General features: G+C 37.9%; 1 protein-coding gene across 5 annotated transcripts in view; it reads left to right on the top strand.

Annotated features, from left to right (window-relative positions):
• Positions 1-17,721, top strand: part of Aak1 (AP2 associated kinase 1) — a 173,291-nt gene that overhangs the window by 69,509 nt on the left and 86,061 nt on the right. For all 5 annotated transcript variants that reach the window (XM_071601672.1, XM_071601670.1, XM_071601671.1 and 2 more), the window contains exon 3: positions 9,262-9,380. In XM_071601672.1, coding sequence (XP_071457773.1) covers positions 9,262-9,380 — 119 coding nt within the window. The remainder of the gene's footprint in view (positions 1-9,261; positions 9,381-17,721) is intronic.

Here is a 17,721-nt window from a genome sequence, read left to right as displayed (position 1 = left end):
ACACGTGGGTCTCTACTGTTGCAGCAGGCTCTGTGGTGGTGGGTGATAGAGATGCCACGGTGGATTAGTCATCGTCCCTGCCCTCGTGCAGTTTAAGTGTACAGGGAAAGGAAGCATTAAACCAGGAATTACCACAGAAGTATTTCATTATACTCAAGCTGTGTCCTGAAGGAAAAGTAAAGAATGTTGTGCATAACAGGGACTTAATCAGATCAGAAGGGACCAGGGGTCAGGGGCAGTTGGGGAAGGTTTAGCCAAGAAATAGCATTTGACCTGAAACCTAAAGGATGATTTGTAGGATCAGGCCAAGAGTGGGGTGAAAGAGGCAAAGAGAGAAGCGCAGGCAGAGATTCCTTAGGCAGGTTGGACAAAGCAACTATGAGAAGCAAGAAGGCTTGTGGGTGGAACAGTCAGCGGAGGAAGGCTTGGTGGAGTGGGAAGGAGGCTGGAGAGATTGCATCCCCTCAGGCCTCACAGGCCATGGACAGCATGGGAGGGGTGAGAAGCCACTGAGGAGTTTTGCCCAGCTGAGTGGTATTCAGTTTCTTTCTTCAGAAGATCTGTATGGCTGCAGTATGGAAAACAGAAAATGGCTCAGTTTGACCTGGGGAAGCTGTTCTGTGGATTTCAGTGAACAATGAACATGGCCCTACCAATGTCTCACTGCTTCTTTCTACATTTGCCGCATAGCTAACCCCAGGGCAACAGAGCAGTGAAGATGTAGTCAGGGAGCTCAGGGAAAGGCCCTCTTTAGGCTCAGTGTTTTCTGGTTCAGCATTTTACAAGCCTCTGATACGTGTGAACTAATTTGATTTCTTAAAATTCTTCCCTTTTGTTCTGGGCAAGCAGGTACCTTTCATGAGGGGGGGAAAAATGACAGTTGGGAGAGGAATGCTTGCCAAACCCTTAAAGCGGACTCCCTGAGCTGGAGGAGATGTTCCTCAGTGGCCACAGTCCTGAAGAAGAAGAGCCAGTTGCTCTGTGTCCAGCCTGGGCTGTAGCCTTGACTGGGTTCTGTTGATGATTCTGTACACTGCCAACATTCACCAAGCTCTGATTTTTGTGCCCACAGCCCTACTGGAGAGAGGGAGCTGAGTGCCTCAAGTCACCCCCATCTGGGTGTTCTTTTTGCCTAGGGAAAGGGCTGCTTTGACATGTTCCCCAGAAGGAGCTGGCACATGGTGATTTTTAATTTGAGGCAAGTGATGTTAAAAAAACAAACTCCAAGACCCCACTAAAAGTCATTGTTGACACATGCTTCAGATTGACCTTTTCTCCTGTAAAAGCTTTGCTGTGCTCCTTGCCATCTGTTCTAGAGTTTTGAAAATTGTTTCTTCTGAAACTTTTGCCAAAGTTGCCATCAGTGTGAGTAAATCCTGGATAGGTAGGTCAGCTTTTGGTCATCAACAAATGCTGCACACAGGGCATCCAAGTTCTCACTATAGAGAGGACTCTGTTACTAGATGGCAGTGCTAGGGAGGCCACTTAGTCTTTTCTCTGTGCTTCAGTCTCCTGTTATTCTGGTGGCGATGGTAATACAGGCTCTGAAATATTCTGGTGGTAATACAGGCTCTGAAAAGATTGAAGTAGGTCATCTAGTTCAGACCTGGCCTGAAGATAGGTTTTCCTTAACCCAAACAGAGTTTAGAAGATTTTTTTAAAAAAAAAATCTGTAACTTGGATTTACAAATCAAAAAATGTCACCTAAAAATTCAGCTTCTCTTGGAACCCACATGACTTGGCATCCCTTAGTTCATGTCCCTCCATGACAACAATCATCTAGCCTTGAGTGGCTGCCCCAGGAGTGGGGGCATGCACTTCTTGATTTGCCACGGTCCTCACCTCTCCCTGAGATCACCATGTCAGTGAGTGTGCCATCAGCCTCTCTTTGTACATTTTGTGTACACTTTGGGTTGTTTTCCTTCTATCTTGACTGTTAGAAATCTGGGCTTGTGGCTTGATCTCAAGAAGCTATTCAGATTTAGAACTTTATAAGTGAGGCCATCAGGCAGATACAAATGGGCTTTTGGGTAGGAAGGGTCTCCTAAGTGCTAGTGCTTTGCCTGTCTTTTAATTCTCCCACATGCTGTGAGGAAGCTCTCAGCTGTTGGTGTCAGATAAGAGCAGCCTCAGGAACATGGTAGTGTGCTTCAGGATTTGAGGCTAACCTGTTGGGCTTCAAAGAAATACTACATTGTGCATGTAGTGACAGAAAACCCTCCCCAGAAGCCACCTGGATGCATTTATGCCCACGGTGGGCCATGAATGAGGGCTGTACCTGTGACTTGCAGTGGTGTAGATTCTTCGTCTTCATAAAATACTTTCACAGAACCACTGAATATTTGGGGGGTTCTTTTTTCTTCTCTAAAACAGAGTTGTTCCCCTCTTTTCCTAGCATCTTTTCCAGAATTACTATTAAACAGATAAAAGCAGGGCTTCTTTGTTTGAAGTTGAGAAGGAAGCTGTGTCTAGAGCCTGACCCTTAAGCAGAGCCAGTTTTTCCTCATGCAGCTGCTGTGGAGCCATCTGTACTCCTGGGTTTGGAGGAATCCTGTTGAAACACTGCTGATTCAGTCTTCATTTCTGCAGATGAGGAAATGAAAGCCAAAGAGACCCAGTAGCTTGTCCAGGATGGCCCTTTACTGTATATCAGCTAAGTAACTTCCACTCTCATTGAGTTTTCCATCTGATCCTTTAGAAAAGCTTCAGAAGACTGTTTTGTGTTCATTTTCTCTTCCTCAGGTAATTAAGAAAAAAGCATTCATTAAGTAAGTAGCTTCCATTGAGCTTAACCTTATTTTCAAAGATAAGCAGTTTGAGGGCCAGGAAAGTAGAAAACAGAGCAGAAAATGGGCCTGGATGGGAGTATCCTCTGGCTCTGTTGACTTGTGTCTCTGGGTCTCAGACAGGAGGGTGTCATTCTTGAGGTGTAGATAGGACTTATATTAGGAAGTGAGCTTTCCTTTTACCTGCAGGAAATATGTAGGTGGCAGTTTTTAGTGCCTAGAATCTAGGCCTGATTTTAAAATATCCAGCAAAACCTCCTTGGCAGCAAATCCAGAAACCCTGTCTCAGCACCCTGATGGGCTTTTTTGTCTCCTGTTCCTGGTCTAATCATTCTCATTGTCTGCCCAGCTGTTTCCCATCACTACTCAGATAATCATGTTGGTGTCTTTCTTCTCTGTCTGCTCACCTTACCTCCCCCATCTGTCACTTTCTTTTGCCAAGTGGAAGTCACTGGTGTCCTTCTTCATTCAGAACCAGGCCTGGGCCTGGTACCATCCAGTGTGATTCAGGACTTGATACAGAGCCAGGAGAGGTACTGCTTACTTCTTCCAAAGCCCTCTTGCCAATGTTGAATTATTTTTTTTAAAATTTATCTTTAAAAAGTTTCAGTTGAAGATTATGATCTCTTATTGATGTCATAAATCAGAGATTTTAGAGATGACATAATCTCCCACACACACCGCCCAGGTAGCCAGATGGAGGTTGTAGTACATGGCCTGCTTACTTCATAGGTCTGTATTACAAAGATTGAAACAGGGCCATGCAGTACAGTCCCCGCCTGTGTAGGACTAATAATTATATTTTAAATTCTCGCTCACCTTTTTCTCCCAGTGGAGGACAAGACAATTCTGTCTTCTTTGCTTATTTGAAAGGTAGAATTATCTCAGTAATTTCACTGGTGACTCCACAGTCCTATGCTTATTAAAGCCTTTTATCAGGAAAGTTGTAGAAAGCAGCTGATCCTAGGAGTTTAGAATCTGTAGAGATCATGAAGGATCTATAGGGAAAGCAAATTAAAATCACAAATATCAATGCACACTAAGGTGAATGGCTAAAATGAAAAAAAAAAAACACACCCATAATACCAAGAGTTGATAAAGATATGGAGCAATCATGTGGCTCTTGGAAGTGTGAAATGGTACAGCCATGGTAGAGCACTATTAGGTAGTTTCTTGTAAAACTGAATATACGCTTGCTGAATGACCCAACAGTTCTATCCTTGGGAGTTTACCTAAGACAAATGATTACCTATGTCCATAAAAAAAGACTTCTGTACAAATGTTTAATTCATAATAACCAAAAGCTAGAAATAATTCAGATGTCCCTCAATGGAATATCTATACAACACAAATGAGAGAGAGAGAGAGATCCCAAACTGCTGATTACATGTAACAATAATGAGGATGAATTTCAGAAATATGCTGAATGAAAGCAGCCAAATACAAGAGTGTGCATTATATGACTGTATTTATTCTAAGGCAAACAAAACCCTAGAGATGGAAAAAGTAGGGGTGAAGTTATGAGTGATGATGTGGGGGAGGATGGGAGATTATCTGCAGAGGGGCATGAAAAACTGTTGGCAGTGATAGATCCCCTTGTATGATAATTATGAAGGTATAAAGTTGTGAAAACTGTACACTTAAAACAGATATATTGTGTTATATGTTAGCTTGAAAAGAATGAATACTCTAGTATGAATTCTACTACCAACTAGCTCTGTGTATTCTTGTGTAAAGAGCTTAGCTCTTTGCATCTTGTTCTTATTGGAAAAATGGAGACAATAGGTCACTTACCTTCCTTATTCAGTTATTGTGAAAATATAGGTGAAATAATTCATTTTGAAATGCTTTTAAAATAGTCATATGGGTGGAGGCGCTATTTTGAGTCAAGAAGGGCAAGAACTATAATAACCATTGATGAACTAATATGTATATTTTGGAGTTTATTTGCAAGTTATCTTTTAACTTTGTGGAATGTGGGCTGTGTCATTTCCTTTCTTTGTCAGTAAAATGAAGGGGTTAGACTAGATCAGAGATAGAAATCCCAAGAAGCTCAGAATCTTAAAGCTTTTAAGATATGTGGTTTGCTCATTTTTTGTTTGTTTGTTTGTTTGTTTTAGCCTCTGCAGTGTTGGCCTTTCCAGCATTAATTTAAAACATGACTTGTTGCCAGTGTTTAAATCTGGAGGTTTCACATAAAATTTTGGGTTTCCAGCTTTTACTTAGAAATTAATGTTGCTGACAAAACTGAGTCAACATTCTTACATGATAACAATTTGGAGTTGCATAGTAGCTGTCCCTTTGTAAAGGTCATGCTCATTAGTTTCCCATAGTATCCACCACACTCTGTCTGTTGCCTTTTCTGTTCTGTGTAGATCGATTAAGAAAGTTAATTCATTATTGAATACTCGCTGTTTGTTAGGTATTATTCTAGGGCATGATGATCCAGAGGGGAACCAAACAGACAAAACGTTTAAACTCATAGTGAATTGTAAATATCCTTCTACATTTCTGTAAAAAAATTAAGGAGAGAAAGTTAGACCAAGCCTGCTATATATTTCAGGGAAAATGGTAGAAAGTATATTTCTTTGTGTAAGTAAAAAAAAAAATTCCTACATATTTACTAGGCAGAGTGTGTCTGTGTCAAAATTATCCTCCTTGCTTCACTTAGTAGATCAGATCCTTTCCTTCTGTGATTCATTAAATGCATGGATGAGGTTATCATAGTGTTTCACAGAATGCCAAAGGCAGAGAGACTGGCACAGGCCAGTTAGATTTCCTTACCTCTGCTTAAACCATCCTCTGTGCAGCTTTGGGTTTTTCTATTTAATCAAGATCTTGGGATGCAGCTGGGTCTGAAATAAGCACCTCTATTCAGTCATCTCTGTTGGCAGCCTCTTTTATAGTAGCTTGGATCCTATCCAGGCTGAGAGTCAGTACCCTGATACATGTGGTGAACCTGGACCAAGAAGTAGCTTGTGTGCTGTTGTCTCCCCTCTATCTTCTAAGCAAATAGTTTGCACCTCTATTTGGTCAACTACATGGTGTTAAGTGACTGGCATCTTAAGAGTGACAAATACTACGAAGCTTTTGATTTTGAGCTCATGGTTTAAATCCTTCTCACAAACAAACTACCCTTTTATAGGCACAAATGCTTAATAATGTGGTTCCATCTATATTAGGATTAGTAATTCTTTGCTTTGCTTTTATATTTATCATGGTCATAGGTTTCAAGACTCTGGACTGTCTTTTCTCAACAAGTTATGCTTGCTGATTATGTGGTAGGTGACCCATTTCACTCATTCTGGCTGGAAAGGGCATCTTGCTACCTATGCTGTTCCCATCTGCTACAGCACTGCTCCCATCTGGTGGCAACTATCTCAAATTGCAGCATCATCTACCTTCTAAAAACAGGTCCTTTAGTGGTTCCAGGCATCACACATTGAAATGCCTTTAAAATGTGTCATATATGGGTACTGGGTGGGAGAATATCCCATCAGCTCTTCAGACAAGAAAGGCAAGAACTAATATATACATTTTGGAGTTAATTTGCAAGTTCTCTTTAACTTCATAGAACATAGCTATCAGTAAAATGAAGGGGTTAACCATGTCCAATAAAGAAATACCATTTCTACTTTTTATTCTGCAGCATTGTCAGAGGTCTCCTTTAAAGGATATTACATGTTTTTTCTCTTCCAAATGTGAACTATAATGGTTTTTGGACAGTCAGGGGACTGATACTGCTGTAGGTTCTGTCTATAGCTTGCATTGAGACTCTTGAGCTTCACTCGGTTTCTCCACCCATATAGCAAAATTCTTGAACTTAATGCTATCCAAGAGTACTACTAGTAGAGAGTGTGTAGTGTATGATATTTTAAAGTATCCAAAGTATCTGTTAAGTGAATACCCACTTGGACTATGTACAAAACAATTATGAATATAAGTAGAAATTTTATAATTTATACTACCACTTTCTCTAGTTCTAATATGCATCAGGGTCTGGGGACAGTGGGACATACCTGTAACCCTAGATACTTGGCAGGCTGAGGCAGTAGGGTCATAAGTTTGAGGCCAGCTAGGGCACCTTAGCAAGACCCTGTCTCAAAATAAAAAAAGGCTGGGGATGCAGTGATAGAGTACATATGAGGCCCTGGGTCCAATCCCCAATATCACTGGTAGAAAAGAAAAAAAATAAAGTGTATACATCCATGGTTTTAATAATTTTGGGGAGAGAAAAAGAAGATAAATAATGCTGCATTAAAATTACATATTTATTACAGGACAAATTCTGATACCCTAAAAATTAAAATATAAATATTATGCATCTTAGCATTTAGGAATTTGGGGGCTGAGGTTATGGCTCAGTGGTAGAACACTTGCCTAGCATGTGTGAGGCACTGGGTTCTATTGTCAGCACTGCATATAATAAACAAATACTCAAAATTCTAGAATTAAAATTTGATAATGAGTAATGTATGATAAGAAGATGGGAAGTGGTATTGAGATACCAGGATTAGAGACATGGTGTTTAAAATTAAAGACTGGATGATAAAATTTCATGTTTATCTGAATGTTAAAGAAGGTAGTGGCAGCAGGTTCTGGTAGATTGCTACCATAATGCACATTTAGAACCTCTAATTTCATTAAAAACGTTCTTTCACAGAATTATGTGTGTGTTTTATGAAAACACAAAACAGTGCTTCTGAGTAAGACTTTTTTGGTTGCAAGGAATAGAATCCTACTCAAGTTAATTTGAAAAAGTGTAATTACTATAAAGATAAAATAGGAAATGCTATAGGCATTAATAGACAGGTACTGAAGGGCCATTGAGCCTCAGAGGAATTAGAATGGCACCTGAGACTTATTTCTGTAGAATAGCTATTTATTGATCTACAACAAATTTGCAGGTGATTGCTAGCCCCAACACCCAGCTTCACTGAGCTGCATCCTCAATACATCATAACCTCAGCCAAGTTCCCATACTGATGAGTTTTCCCTGGGTTCACACTACCAAATTAGTGACTGGCTCTGTTCAAAGAATAGCCTAGTGATTTTTTTTTTTTTGCTGCTAAGAGTAAATGGACAACATATGCAAGCTAAATGATGAAGGTATTCATGCAGGCCAATGGATGCAGTGTTCAGTATAACTGCTGCTCATTCCAAAGCCTTTGATTTTGATAGTCTTGCCATACCTTGTCTAGATAATTCTCTTAATAAGGGCATAGAACACCTCATGGTGCTTTGGGAGTGAGGTTGAGGTTAAGAGTTCTAAGAATTTGTGAAACTTTACACTCTAAGAAATTTAGAGCATTTGGAATTTCCTGTTAGAGTTATATAAATTTCTGTTAATGAACCGGGAACTGTCTTTTAGAGAAGGGTTAGTGCATATGTTAAAAAAGTCTTCCCAATAATTGAGTCCTAATATCTGCTATGTAGAATAGCACTCTTATACCTGTATCTTGGATCTTTTCAATTACCCATAAATTAGGGAGGGCAGAAGGAATCCTCAAGGTCTACTGTTAGATTTGAATTAGGGATGGAGTGAGGAAAAGTGAGAAGAAATTGAAATTTCTTGAAATAAATCAACAGCTCTGTGTGTGTGTGTGTGTGTGTGTGTGTGTGTGTAGTATGGGGGATTGAACCCAGGGGTGCTCTACCACTGAGCTACATCCCCAGCTCTTTTTTAATTTTTAATTTTGAAACAGGGTCTCACTAAGTTGCAGAGGTTGGCCTCTGACTTGTGATTCTCTTGCTGCAGCCTTGTGAGTTGCTGGGATTATAGGCTTGTGCCACTATGCTCAGCTCACTTGACAACTCTTTTTTTAAAAAATATCTTTATTAGTTATTGATGGACCTTTGTTTATTTATTTGCTTATATGTTGTGATGAGAATTGAACCCAGTGTCTCATATGCTACGCAAGTGCTCTACCACTGAGCCACAATCCCAGCCCAACAACTCTTTTTAATAGCAATTATTGAAATAACTTTCTAGCCTTTCTGAGAGGGAAAGAGTACTGGACTTACATGTAAAAAATAAATCTTGATTTGAATCAAATCTCTTTGAGCCTTTGTTTTCATAGGAAAAAATAACATCTAGCCTCAGGATTGTGGTAAGAATTAAAAGAGTATCAGAAAGCTTAGGATGGAGGTTAGAGTGTAGTTAGGTCTTTTTTCTTCCTCTGTGTACTCATCGGTTATTTGTAGGCTCTTTGAAAGATAATTACTGTTCTTCCTTGATCCCTAGATACATGTTAGGAACATTTCTTGCTCCTGAGTCCCACAGATAATATTTCTTGAGTTCTAAGCATCTAATACCTCATGGCAAATACCCTTTTAGGCCGGGTCAACCTTAAGAACTGACTGATGGTGGCATTGGTACCATTAATGATAACAGTACCAACTTCCAGCCAAATAGTCATCTGAATGGCTCTTTGAATATGACTCAAAAGAGCTTACATGTGTATTTCTCTCGCAGGTGGATTTGCTATCGTGTTTCTGGTGAGGACAAGCAATGGGATGAAATGTGCCTTGAAACGCATGTTTGTCAACAATGAGCATGATCTCCAGGTGTGCAAGAGGGAAATCCAGATAATGGTAAGGCTGCCCCTTGGACCTGGGACTGCTGGCTTAAAATGGGGGATAGAGACTGTGTCCTCTTATAAGAAAGCCACGGGGGTGTGTTCCCTTTTCTGAGATGGCAGAGGCCTCTGGACAAGTGGGAGTGAAGAGCCAGGAGATATAGAACCCTGTTCCTGCCTTGGTCATCTCAGCTGGAATTTGAGGAGAAAGGAGCATATTAGAGAACTGAACAATTTTTAGATCAGAGAAGTAGTTTGGGGCCCTGGGAAAAGCTTATTTAATAAACCTGTTTCCCAGAAATCATTTGTGGCATACAACCTGGAAACCTGACTTTCCAGTGAGCCTCCTCTTCTAGTCTTGTCCTTTTATCAGTTAGCAATCCCCAATCTGGGCTCCTCAACACTCCATGAATGTATCCTTATACAACTTTACATTTTGCACATGTATTTATTTCTACCTGGAATGTTTGTAAGGTAGAAACCTTACAAATATGATTCCATTTGTAAAAGTCCAAGAACAGTCCAAATTGATCTATGGTGATAGAAGTAAAATTGACCAGGAAGTGGCATATGAAAATTTTCTAGGTCATGCAAATCTGTTGTTTAGGTAGTAGTCACACAGGGGTATATAAATATTAGAACTCAACTGAATATATTAAGATCTGCAATTTATCATTAATAATTCCTCAGTTTTAAAAAAGCATGCTAACTTTTCGAGATTCAGATTAATATTCTGTTTAAAGAAAAAGTCTCTATTTCCCTATGTGCTTCTGGATGAAATAATATGATGTCTTGAAAATAATCAGTTGGTTTGGAAGAAAACAAGATTGATTGGTGATGAGTTGATGATCAAAGCAGAGTGATGGCTGCAGGAGTAGGTTAGAGTAGTCTCTTTCTTTTACCTTGGTTTGACATTGTGCTTAATAAAAAAAACCTTTAAATATGTAGACTGTTTTTCCTTTGTTTTCCACAGTACTTTTGTTTATACTAATTATATTGCTTAACCTGTTTTAAGTCATTCTGCTGTCAGAAAGTAATTACTTAAAATCAGAAACTTTGTACTCCCACACACTGCTTGACATAGAATAAATGTCTTAATAAATTTTAGAAGAAGTGAATATATAAATAATGGTAAGAGCAGATGCATATGTTCACCCAGAGATGATTCCTTTGTATCCTGAATCTTAATACTTTTGTAAAGAATTTCAAAAACTGCATGGGGCTGTTAGTGTGTACATTCCACCAGGCTTTGCTTGCCTTTGTCCACCCCTTGTGGTGTCACTTGCCCAGTGGCAGCTTAGAGTAACTAGTTGGACTGCAGTTGGGCTACTTACAGAACTCAGGATTTTAGAGAGCTGGGCACTACTTTGGATTCTAGAAAACTGAAACTATTTGGGAAGGAACTGCCACCATTGCAGAACAAGCCACCCACCCACTGAGGCTCGAGACCATGTGGATATGTGGATCTATCTGCAAGGTGCCAATTTCCTTCTAGTTCCCTGCCGTGCAGCTTCAAGTTACCATTCCTATATTCTCCTTGTTCCTCATCCTCCCCCTACTTGCAGTATGCTTGCTCAGTGCTCACACACTTTCTTTGCTTTGCTGTTTTCTTCTGCTTAGGATGCTCTTCTCATTCATTTACTTGTATTAGAAAAGCAATCACATTCTCCCATCATTTAGGAACATGTTTGAGTACTTACTCTATACTGGCCAGGCATTCTAGAGGAGGAACTAAGAAGCACAGGCCCACAAGTACCCACAAATTAATGGACCTGACCTGATTAGGAATTAATTTACATGGGTTCAGGTCCAGGCCCAGTCATGCATTAGCTGTTAGAGTTTTGTTTTTAGTTCAGTTTATATTTTTCAAAAGCTTACACAGTCAAATAGTTGAACTGAGATTATAAAAGAAAAAAGAAAAGGAAAAAAAAATCAAGTAGTCCCTATAAGCTCTTCATAGGACATTTTAGGGTTCCAGAAGTAACCATAATAGTTGAGTCTTTTGATGTATTTTAGAATAACATGCTACTATTGCTTTTCCCTCCATTTTATCACCTGTGGGAAGTAAAGATTTAGCTCTCTTTCATCCCCTATATAGCCCTCTTCCTAAATACCTTATTTTCATGCCCCATTCTTTCAAAATACCAGTAAATTTTGGCAGTATGTTGGTATGTTAGTATTAGTTTTTACATTATTATATAAGAAAACTATTCCTGCTTAATCTTCTAGTAGACTGTGATTACCAAACCTTTCCCATTTAACTTTTTTTTACCAGATTAATAATTATCTTATTTTTCCTCTTTTGATCTCAGTTTTCTCTGTACTTTTGACAGTGTAAAAGTAAAACTTCCTAAGTTATGTAAATCACTTTTTGAGTATTTAGATATATTTAATATTATATCTGTTTTTAATCATTTGAAGATTTCTGTCCCAGTCTTCTGACTTGATGGAGTCAGGACTGGCTACCTCATCTTGAAATCTCCTAGGCATTCCCTTTGCCTTCTTTTTTTCCTCTTTTGCTTTACTTTCTCATGTTGGTGGAGCTGGTCCTCCAGTAGCTTCTTGATAATGGATTATACTTTTGGTATCAAGTCTAAGAAATCTTTGCCTAGCTCTCAATTCTGATATTTTCTCCTATTTTTTTAATAAAACTTTAATAGTTTACATTTTACATTTAAGTCCATGATCTATTTTGAGTTCACTTTTATATAAGGTGTGAAATTTTGGTTGAGGGTATTTTTAAATTTTTTTATTTTTGCTTATGGATGTCTGGTTGTTCTAGCACTATTTGTTGAAGAGGTCATATTTCCTCTATTGGTTATTTTCATTAAAAATTAGCTCGACTTAGTTGAAAGCATCTATTTTTAGACCCTTTTCTATTCTGTTCCTTTTGAGCTGTTTATCTCTCTACCAATACCACACAACCTTGATTACTGTAGTGTATAATAAGTCTTGAAATCATACTGAGTTCTCCTATTTCCCCCCCAATATTGTTTTACCTATTCTAGTTCATTTCACCTTTTGTATAAATTTTAGAACAATCTGATTCAGAATATTTATGTCTATAAAAGGTATTGCTGGAATTTTGATAGGAATTACATTAAACCTGCATTTTAGTTTAGCAAAACCTGACGTCTTTTCTATGTTTAGTCTTCCAATAAATGAACATAGTAAGTCTCTTCATTTATTTATATCTTTGGTTTCTTTCATTATCATTGTGTAGTTTTTCAGTACACAAGTCTTGACTGGGGATATACCTGGGGGTATAGTGGCATTTGGCTTGCCTAGTATTCTTGGGGTCCTGGGTTGAATTCTCAGTACCAAAAAAAAAAAAAAAAAAAAAAAAGAAGAGCACAAGTCTAACACATGTTTTTAGAATCATATCAAGTTGTTTAGTTTTGGTGATTATAAATTATTGTTATTATGTTTTTATGGTGCAGGCGATTAAACCAGGGCCTCACTCATGCATACTGCATTGCACCTCCACTAAGCTCCACCCCAGCCCCGTGTGTTTAGTGCCAATAGGTAAAAATTAACTTTTGTATGTTTATCTTGTATCTTGACACTTTTCTATACTTGCTTACTGGCTCTGTCATTTTGTGGATTCCTTAGGGTTTTCTACAAATGATTTTATATCATTCTTTTTGGTTTGTATCTCTCATGTTTCCTTTTCTAGCCTTAGTTGCCCTGACTAGAACTTGCTGTTCTGTGTTGAATAAGAATGACGGGTGAACATCCTATATTTATTCCAAATCTTAGAAGGAACACAGTCTTTTATTATTAAGTGTAAGGTTAGCTTGAGTATTTTGTACATTTAAAAGACTCAATTTGAGGACATTTCCCCTGTATTCCCATTTTTCTAAGAGTTGGGATTATGAGTAGGTATTGAATTTTTTAAGATGTTTTTTCTTCATTGATTCATGTGATCATGTGTTTTTTTTTTTTTTTATCTTTAGCATGTTAAAGAAAAGCAGATTGACTTTTCAAATATTGAACCAGTGTTGTATCCCTCTAATAATCCATTTGGTCATGGTATATGTTTTTATCTATTGTTACACTCTCTTTTGCTTGTATTGGATAGGAATGTTTACATCTATATTTATGAGGGAAAATGGTTTGTATTTTTTAAAAAACTTTTCCCCCCTAGTTTTGGTTTTGGGATAATAATGACTGCATATTATAAATTGGGGACTGTTTTCTTCTCTTCTGTGTTCTGGAAGAGATTGCATAGAATTGGTGTTGATTCTTCATTAAAGCATCTGGTAGAATTCTCTAGTGAAACCATTGGGGCTTGTAGATTTTTATATTGGGAGTTTCAAAGTAAAAGTTTAGTTTCCTAATTGTTATGAGACTCTTTGGATTATTTGTTTTATATTGAATGAGTTGTCATATTTTCTGTTCAAGGAATTGGTCCATTCGTTTAAGTGATTACATTCATGCTACTATAGCTTTTTTGTTTTGTTGTGTTTCAGTTTTCCAACAATTTTAATTTGAAGCCCTGTGATTTTAACCTCTCTAGGGTCAGACTTCTCCCTGATCAAAGCCACATCTCTAGCCCTGCTTTCTTAGCAATTCTAAGAATTATGAAGGGAATTAAAAGGTATAATATGTTTTCTAATATGCTAAGTCTTGTGTTTTAGTAATCAAAGAAGCAGATTCCTCTCTGTACTTACAGTGGTGTAAGGAAGGGCATATGGCACCTAAATGCAAAGAGAACCATCAGTGGTTTCACCAGAGTGGTTTTACGTTTTATTCTGATAAATGCTGTCTACCATTTACTAGAGTCTTGAATGTGTCCTTTGATACATCTGGATGTATGCTCTGATAGAACCAAAGGGATTCTGACTTATGATGGACTGTTGGAGGTGTGACTTTTGATGTATTTGCCTGAAGGAAAAGATTAATTATCTTCAAACTTAAAGGGGTAAAAACAGTGATAGGAAAGATCTAAAGCTCAGAATGTGTTAAGCACTGTTCTGTGTTTATATCTCCTGCCCAGATGGATTACATCCTCATTGAGTTTCATAATGAGGACTCTGAGCTGACACTGGTGATGTTGAAGACTTGCTTATAACAGAGAAGCAATCAGATAATTCAGGGCAGGCACGTGTTTTCATATTTCCAAAAGAGAGGAGGGTAGATTCTGTGCAGCCAGGAGCTCAGGATTGATATGAAACAAGATCCCTTTAAAAGATGCTTTGATGCTATCTTTAGTGTAAGAAAGTTGGGTTGTGTGTGTTTACTTGCTACATATTGTTCAAGTTTGCCTGAAAAAAAAGAAAACATTGGAAGGATGAGGGTAGGGAGAGAATGAAAATGATTCCCTCTCAGGGATGGAGACAGGATTAGGAAATAGGAGATAATTATCTAATACTTTGTACTATTTGAATGTTAACATAGCACCCATTGATCAAAATTGAATTTTAATCTGTATTGTAGTCACTTGGATGAGTAAACAGGGATCCAGAGAACCTTCAGGTTCAGTAAGTGCAGCCATGTCACATCTATGTTGCCTTCTTTTGGGGAAGTTTTGGGTTAGGGAGCTTAGGGAGATATAGTCAATCCCATTGCTGTGGCTTTTGGCCAGTTGTTGAAAGGGACATTCACCAGAGTTCTGTGAGCAAGATGGAACATTTATACCGGCCACCAATACAGTTAGGTATAAAAGCTACTGGTCATGGGGATTTCGATTAATGGTTTAATATTGATCTGGAGGAAACTTTCTAAGAAAAAAGCACAGTACCTTTCCATTAATTTTATGTTATTTTACATGTGGTGAATAATTTGCTTAAAGAAATAAAAGACATACTTATCAATTATGTACCTAATATAAGGTTGGAAGATAACACCTACCTTGAGTGATAAAGTGATCCTTACAAATTGGAGCAGTGGACTGATTATAATGAGATGAAATAATAAGGTGAGGTCATATACTTAGATTTTTATTTTAATCAACTTTACAAGCATTGTTCAGGGGAGGCAGAGATTAAACACAGCATGAATGGAAAAAGACTTAGGTATTAAGTGGTCACTTAACTCAATTTGAATGTATAGTGTGATGTGGCTCCCAAAAGAAAAGAAGAATGTAATTTTAGCTACATTAATAGAATTATAGGAGGTAGTAGTGCTGGTTTACTCTGCATGACTCAGACCAGGCCTGGAGTATTGCATTTATTGCCTGGAATCATTCTTCTCCCCACCCCCGCTAGTGCTGGGGATTGAACTCAGGGGCCTGTGCATATGAGGCAAGCACTCTACCAACTGAGCTATATCCTCAGTACCTCCTGGAGCTATTCTTATAAAAGAAATTATAGCAAAGCAAAGAACATAAAGTTGGGAGCAGCCAAAATGATCTTAAAAATCATGTCAAAGAAAATGAGAATGTTCAACATAGAGATGAGATGACAGTCTAAATAATACTATTTCACCTATTTATGAAGTGAAAAATAGACTCAATAATTTTGCTCTAGAGAGTACTGATTTATAAGATCAGGAGGTAGAGGTTCTGCTGGATATGAGGAAGATTTGTCCAGTGGTGAGGACTATGTGGATGGGAGGCCTAAGGAAGTGGCATTATTCCAAGAAAACTACTTATCAAAGTATATATTGGGGATTCACATATGGGCTGCACCGTTGCTCTAGATCAGTTGTACTCAAAAGATTTTTTTTCTTTTGTTTATTTCCCCTGTGTGTTTACCTTTTAAAAAATTTATTTATTCTCATTTTGCCATGCTATTTATTGAGCTAAGCTGAGTGCAGTGGTGTACACCTATAATCCCAGCAACTCCGGAAGCTGAGACAAGAGGATAGCAAGTTTGAGTCCAGCCTGAGCAACTTAAGGAGATCCTTTCTCAAAATAAAGATAATGGTCGGGGGTTGTGGCTCAGTGGTAGAGTGCTTGCCTAGCATGCTTGAGGCACTGAGTTTGATCCTCAGCACCACATAAATGTAAAATAAAGATATTGTGTCCATTTAAAACTAAAAAGTAAATATTAAAATAAATAAATAAAAAGAACTGGGGTTGTAGCTCAGTGGTAGAGGGCTCCAGGGTTCAATCTTCAGAACCAAAAATAAGTAAAAAGAGAGATAAAATTCAAATTCTATGAAAATTAACCCCTTTAAAGCATATGGCTCAATGATTATTAGTATATTCATAAGATTATGCAATCTTCAGCTTTAATTGCAGAACACTTTTGTTAATCACTCCAAAAGGAACCCCCTTACTTATTAGTAGTGACTCCCCTTATTCCCTTTTCCTGCCCCTGGTGACTGCTAATTTACTCTAAGTTGCATATTGTGGGCATTTCATGTAAATGGACTCGTTGAGTATGTAACCTCATATATCAGACTTCTTTTACTTACCATAATGTTTTTAAAATTCATTCATGTTGTAACATGTGCCAGTACTTCATTCCTTTTTATAGTTATGTGGTATTCCACTGTATAAATATACCATGTTTTATTTATCTGGTCATCAGTTGGTGGACATTTGTTTTCACTTTTTGGCTATTTTGCATAATGGTGCTGTGAACATTTGTGTATGAATTTTTGTGTGAACATAATGTTCTCATTTTTATGAGTATATACATAGGAGTGAAATTGCAAAGTCATATCATAACTACTTTTTGAGGGACTGCCAGATTGTTTTGGCAGCTGTACCATTTTATATTTCTACCATCAATATCTGAAGGTTATAATCTCCACATCCTTACCAACATTTTTTTTTTTTTACTAGTTATGTTTTTGATTATAGCCTTCCTCCTAGTTGGTGTTGTTGGGTTTTTCTCAAGTTGTTAATTTTAATGAAGTGTAGTTTTTCTGCCTTCTCCTTATGATTTGGGTGTCATATCTAAAACCCCATTGCCTAACTTTACCACAAGGAATCATCGACATTTTCTGTGAGGAATTTTTAGTCTGTTGATCTGTTTTGAGTTGATTTTTATAAGTTGTATGAGTAGGGATCCAGAATCATTCTTTTGCATATGATATGCACCACTTGTTGAAGCACCACTTTTTGAGAAGACCATTCTTTGCCCAGTGAGTTGATTTGGCACATGTGTCAAAAATCAGTTATATATAAATTTATGGTTGCTACTCAGAGGATCTTGTGCCAGCATATAAATCAATGAACTGTTTGTTTTCCTCATAGGTAAAAACTCACTAGGGAGAAAAATTACCTTAGTGATTTGATTGATTTATGTCCTGGAGCAAGCTATTTTTCTCCTTATAGACTGGTAACCATATAAACAAGCAAATATTTGTCCACTACACTAGATATTGCTTTATTAAGTACCACTGACCAGGAACAGCAGTATAAACCTATTATAAACTTAGAACTTCGGGTCTTATCCAGGGCC

Source organism: Marmota flaviventris, chromosome 14, assembly GCF_047511675.1.
Source record: "Marmota flaviventris isolate mMarFla1 chromosome 14, mMarFla1.hap1, whole genome shotgun sequence".
Classification (NCBI taxonomy): domain Eukaryota; kingdom Metazoa; phylum Chordata; class Mammalia; order Rodentia; family Sciuridae; genus Marmota; species Marmota flaviventris.
Note: the sequence above shows the minus strand (reverse complement) of the source record. Positions and strands in the feature narration are given on the sequence as shown.